Genomic DNA, 6,153 nt, shown 5'->3' on the forward strand with positions numbered 1-6,153 from the left:
CCAACCTATTTTATACAGTCTGGCCCCAACATCTGTACATGATTGCGCTCTAATTATGCAGTTTTTTTAATTCACAAACAGACAATTTCTAATCTACCACTTTAGAGCTTTATTCTCTACTTAAAACAGTCAGGTTATTAACATCAACAAAGTAATAATACCATTTGTAATATAATTTGTATTGTTTTTAATTATATTTGTATGTAATTTTCGTTTATCATTCTAATTGTATGTACATAATTTATTATATGTGTTGCAGCTACTTTTCTATATTTTTCTAATATAACATCTGTACGAATGTGTAACATCTTACACTGCTGGAAGGTAACTTGAATACACATCTACATGTCAAAATGACATACATTAAAAGTGCAACATCACAAATAAAGGGAGATTGTTCTTTATTTGTTATTATGTGGTGATTAACATTTTGTTTGCAGTGGATTAAATGTATACCTTAACTGTTGAGACTACGATTAAGTGGATATTTAAAGTGACAAGTTAGGAGGTAAAGTTAAATTATTAATATTAGCGAGTTATATAAGTAAACATTGCACACAAATAATAATACTTTGGTATGTAATTAGTCACATTCCATAAATGAAATCAGATGGGTTCAGCAAATTATGAGAAATGTCCTGATAGCAAGTTTGAAAATAACATAAACCCATGTATATACCTGCTGGAACCATTAATGAAACTTCCAGTTTCTACTACATTTAGCTGCACTGTGTGAGTGCGTGTTCTGGACTGACTGACGCTGAGCGCTGGCTAGCAGTCGCTGATAGAAGACGGTGAAAGTGAAAGAAGGACTCCATAACTGTGGAAAGCACCAGAGCAGGCAGTCCCCACACCGGAGCAGAAGGCAGTCCCCACACCGACAGTCAGCACAGGAGGGAGAAAGAGCTCCGGGTCTGAGGCAGCAGCAGTTCAGCAGACACAGCCATGGCTAACATCGCGGTCCAGAGGATCAGGCGGGAGTTCAAAGAAGTTCTCAAAAGCGAAGAGGTGCGGTAACGTTTGTGGATATCTTTATACTTTGATTGAGCTATTTTTTTCATAACGTTTTCAACTTAACCAACATGTGAGGTGTGTGGAGTGTGTGAAAGAGGTTCAAATTACCTAACGTCAGGTCCCAGTCGTGTGTTGCAGCAGGTCAGGCCTAAACAGGAGAACTTTAGCTAGCCTTAGCTCGATGTCACTGTCAGGTGGGTGTGTTCAGGAAACACCGGGGATTCAGCCTTTCAAGTGAGGGGCCCTGTGTTCTAGCAAACAATACTGCACACCTTTAGTTCGTTGCCATACTGGAAAAACCTCCCTTGTACGAGGAAACACACACGCCTCATACACGGTACCGTGTGTGTTTCCTAACAAGATTTAGTTGGTGACACTTGTATTAGCTTTTAGCTTGCTAACGAACTGTTGTTTTGACATCTCATTCAGTTAGCATTAGCCTGTGGTGCTATGATGCAACCTTCACCAACTCGTCACCTTTAGTCTCAATAGGTTAGCATTTTTAAGGGGTTATTTTGTCATGCTCGTGTCATACAAATGTTGTTATTGTGGGTTTGTTGTTATGTCAACTTTTGCTAGCTTGGTTCTTGTAGCAAGCTACCCGTGTTGTTTACGTATTTAAATGTCGAGACGGCTACCGTTGAACAATGGTTTTTGGTATACAATTACAGATATTGTGCCGTTTTTACCAACCAACACATATATGTAGCTTCACGTTTGTTTGTAAACGTATGGTGAAATACTTGACAGAGACATGAAAGACTGTGACACCAAGGGTAACTGGTTGTGTCCCTCTCATTTATCTCAACCCACAGACAAGTAAAAACCAGATAAGAGTAGAACTGGTGGATGAAAACTTCACAGAGCTGAGGGGGGAGATAGCAGGTCCTCCAGATACACCATATGAAGGTATGGTCACAAACAAGCATTTCAATGACCTGCCAAGATATTTGCATAAGAATCTAATGACATGCCTAACATTTTCCTCTTAAGGTGGCAGATTTCAGCTTGAAATTAAAATCCCAGAAACGTATCCTTTCAACCCACCAAAGGTACGTCATTCACTTGTTCCCATCTGGTACACACTGTATGTCCTTCACTTGCACATTGTCAGACCTGGTATAGCATTTTTGGCAGTTTTGAATTAAACATCTTTGTTTCAAAAACGTTGATATGCTGTTTTGAGGAAGCCGCTTGAAGTACAGTTATGGGAATTGTAAACATCTTATCCGGGTTTCCTATCACTGTCTGTCACGTGCACATAATTGCCCTTTAAATCTTGTAAGATAGGGTTGTCACTAAACAAATTCTATGTTTGATACAATACTCAAAAAAAAATTGATGCTCGATAACATTTTCAATAACGTTTCACAAAGTTTACAAGCGGTAATAAGGCCATAATGTTTTGTGATAGTAGGCAATAGTGACACAATGAAAAGTAAAAGAGACAGTCTGGAATGGAGTTTCTGAGATGTTCAGGAACCAGAGACACAAACATTAAATACTCTCTCAGTAAATTTACATTTTCAATATTGAGATATATATATATATATATGTGTGTGTATATATATATATATATATACGTGTGTATATATATATGTATATATGTGTGTGTATGTATATATATGTATATACAGCTGCTGCTGGTAGTGCCCAAGACCAGGCTCAAAACCCGAGGTCATTGAGCCTTCGCAGCAGCTGGCCCTAGGCTCTGGAACACTCTGCCCCTCCATGCGAGGTCGGCCCAGACCCTAGGGGTTTTTAAATCAACACTAAAGACTCACTTCTTCTCCCTGGCCTTCTAGTCAGAGCGGAGCACAACTCCTGACATTTCCCTGTGTGTGATTTTTATATTTGCTGTTGTACTTTATTGTCTTCTGTTTGCTATTGTAGTAATGTGTTTTTTATTTGCATGTACAGCACTTAGGCTCGACCAAAAATCGTTTTTATATTGTGCTATATAAATAAAACCTGATTTGATCCCCAGAAATAGGTTTAGCTTATGGCTACCACAGTAAAGACGAAAGGACAAAATGTTACCAAACATGATCAGAACTTGAAACGTATGTGCATATTAAAAACTCATTGTATCTGTTTTCCTCAGGTGCGTTTCATCACTAAGATCTGGCACCCTAACATCAGTTCTGTGACAGGAGCAATTTGTCTGGACATTTTAAAAGACCAGTGGTGAGTGAGATGTATCTGAGCCTCACCTTCTGCACATGAATACAATTCCTGCGTGTCTCCTACATCTCAAACACCCTCATTCACCTGCTCCAACTTGACTTCTGTCCCCCCCAGGGCAGCAGCTATGACCCTGAGGACGGTGCTGTTGTCTCTACAGGCTCTCCTTGCTGCCGCAGAACCAGATGATCCCCAGGATGCAGTTGTAGCAAACCAGGTGAGAACGATTTTTGTACACACACGCCTAATTTCCATAAACATAGCTTTAGCAAATTGCATATAAAAAACAATTCTTATTGAGCTCTTTGTCTTTTATCCTCAGTACAAGCAGAATGCAGAAATGTATAAACAGACAGCGAGACAGTGGTCTCACGTCTTTGCAGGCGCGCCTGTCTCCACTCCAGACTACAACCGCAAAATAGATAAACTCTGTTCCATGGGCTTTGAAAAGGTCAGAACCACTTTCTGTTTTATTGTACACATTAAACGAATGTATTGAACAAAGTATGGTGTGGGCCAGGAAAGTTATGGGTTTTCCAAGTATCTCTTTAAGTATAGGAATGTTAGTCGAAGGAAACAAGACATTTGAGTATATAGCTTTAGGCTCTGGGAAAACCTATGCTTGGTATTTTTATTTTACTGTATTCTGACATTTCACAGACTACATATATAAAAACTACAGTATATTAATCACCATTTTATAAAAAAAAAAAAAAAAGTTATTTGGCAGCAGAGCAAGCAAAGTAGTCTCACTGTAGAACATGTCAAAACATTTACTCTTAACAAGTCCCAATTTTATTAAAAGATAATTAATATAAAAGTAGCTCATTTGTTGTTTTACGGGTTGACATTTCCTTCTCATTAAAGCGTACTTTAAAATCAATCTTTTTTGTACTTTTCTCTCTTGCAAACAGAATGCAGTAGTAGCAGCCTTGTCTTCAAAATCCTGGGATGTGGAAACGGCGACAGAGCTGCTCCTTAACAACTAAAACGTAGCCAGGTGTGAGGATCCCCAACTCCCATTGTCATAACATCAGCCCCCCCGCCCCAGCATCCATTCCACCATTGCCTTGTGTTACACATACAACCGCCCCCACCCCATTCACTACAGCAGTCTGAGCCTTCTTTATAACAAGTCGGTTTGCTACGAACTCAACACCACAATCACCTGTTCATTACCGCCTACTCTTCCCCTAACTCAACATGTTTACTTGTAATAGACCACCCAACACCTTCGATCATGCATCTTGTATTCCATGCCCATTATTTACATCGGATCTGAAACGTTCTTTCCCACATATCTTTCTACCTGAATATTGCAAACAATCAAATAACTGCCATTGCTGGAGGATTTTAAACAATGTCAAGGAAGTCCTGCATACTGCTCTCAGAGTACGTCACCATTCGCTCTCCAGCAAATGGTTGGTCCTGGTCTTGCTTTATTAAATTGACTGGATAGTGTTCTGCAAAGAGCAATAGAATGGATTTTTCCTGAGCAGTTTCTCGGATGCTTTAATTACCTGCAGTTTTTTTTCTCCGATCTGTAGATGTAGGTAAGATCACACAAACATCTGCACAGAAGTTATCTGTAAATAGATGCGTGTACATTTGAAAATACAATGGGATATACTTTTTCTTTTCTTACATGGCATTGTAGAACAAATTATTTTAAATATAAACTATGCCTAGTTTACAACTATACGGAGATATCTTTATATGCTTTGTGATTTACGAGAAAGCTCTCTGAATGGCCCGTTTCTTTTTACTAAGATTGTTGTTTAGGGAAGACACAACATCCTGGTCCTAGTGGGACAGGAGCTGAGAGCCAGCTCAGGCCCCTGGAGGTCATGACAAGCCATCTTTTCTTGCCTTTGCATGCTCTCTGCTGCCTTTTTATTTGATTTGGCCAAACGATGTGGTGATGGGGGGGTGTCTGTTCATTTCAACATAACTTTGTAATCTGAAGAGAGACAGCTGGAAGCTCGGCAACCGACTGAAGCTCTCCCAGTGATATCTGTAGAGAACCAGTGTTTCTGTTGAGCGTTGGTGGAAAATCTTCTGAACAGATTCGCACGGCACCAGCGATTCTGAATTTCATCAATTGTTTTGAGTTTGCAATGCTGTGTTTTGTTCATTTCAGAGCAATCATTTTCAGCCACGTATCAAGGACCTGCTCACCCTCAGTCCTGCTGATGTAGAACATTTAGTGGGGGGGTTTATCGCTCGTCACTGATCCCATCCCGCAGGACTCGATCCAATCCTTTGGCCATATATAGGAGAAGCCACCAGACATGCTTTGCTACTCAGCCAAATACAATCTTCATGGAAGTTGTGTTATGAGTAATACAATAGACTGGCACTCCTCTGAAGCACATGGCAGGCCTGCAGTGTTTTCAGACATTTCTATGAAGAAATGCTCGGCATAAAGAGGAATGGGGTGTCAATGAATCCTCACATGGCTTCTTTCAAATAGGAAATATCTTTTGCTCTACCAACGCAGTGGCATATTACAGTACTAAATGGAGTTGTCGTGCTCTATCTCCACAGTGAATTCCCCGCCAGAGCCAGAAGAAACACGGTTCAGAGGTAGAGGAGCGCACCATTTCTGTTCATTGTAAATAGCCCAGTGTCACGAGTGCACCATTGATGGCTGGATCTATATTTTGTAAGAAAAAAGGAAGGACAAAAAACAGGAATGAAGCCCCTTCCCTGGTTTTTCTCACTATGTACTATATTGCACGATGATGAAGCATTAGATAAGGGGCTGTTTGCATCTCAGTTTCTCCATTTGGATTGAGACTTATTTTCCTCGTGTCCTTGAAAGTGAGCATCAGCAGTATAAAAAGCATGGTTATTTATTGTGACAGTGTCATGTTTCTTTGATTAAAAAAAAGTGGAAAATCAATTCTTTTGTCATCATTTTGGAAGAATGCACTCCATAAACACTGATCAAGA

The 6,153-nt window shown here is 39.9% G+C and overlaps 1 protein-coding gene across 2 annotated transcripts; it reads left to right on the forward strand.

The window, feature by feature from the left end:
- Nucleotides 1-723: 723 nt before the first annotated feature.
- ube2kb (ubiquitin-conjugating enzyme E2Kb) lies at nt 724-6,103 on the forward strand. Of its 2 annotated transcripts, XM_079672809.1 has the most exons (8): nt 724-1,008; nt 1,830-1,923; nt 2,008-2,066; nt 3,119-3,201; nt 3,316-3,415; nt 3,521-3,649; nt 4,113-4,198; nt 5,746-6,103. In XM_079672809.1, the coding sequence occupies exons 1-7, from the start codon at nt 946-948 to the stop codon at nt 4,185-4,187; spliced, it is 603 nt and encodes a 200-aa protein (XP_079528935.1). In that variant the 5' UTR covers nt 724-945; the 3' UTR covers nt 4,188-4,198; nt 5,746-6,103. The 2 variants fall into 2 exon arrangements, with proteins under 2 accessions (XP_079528935.1, XP_079528934.1); XM_079672808.1 differs by having other exon boundaries at nt 727-1,008; nt 4,113-6,103.
- Nucleotides 6,104-6,153: the final 50 nt, after the last annotated feature.

This window comes from Notothenia rossii (genome assembly GCF_949606895.1).
Source record: "Notothenia rossii genome assembly, chromosome: 1".
Lineage (NCBI taxonomy): Eukaryota > Metazoa > Chordata > Actinopteri > Perciformes > Nototheniidae > Notothenia > Notothenia rossii.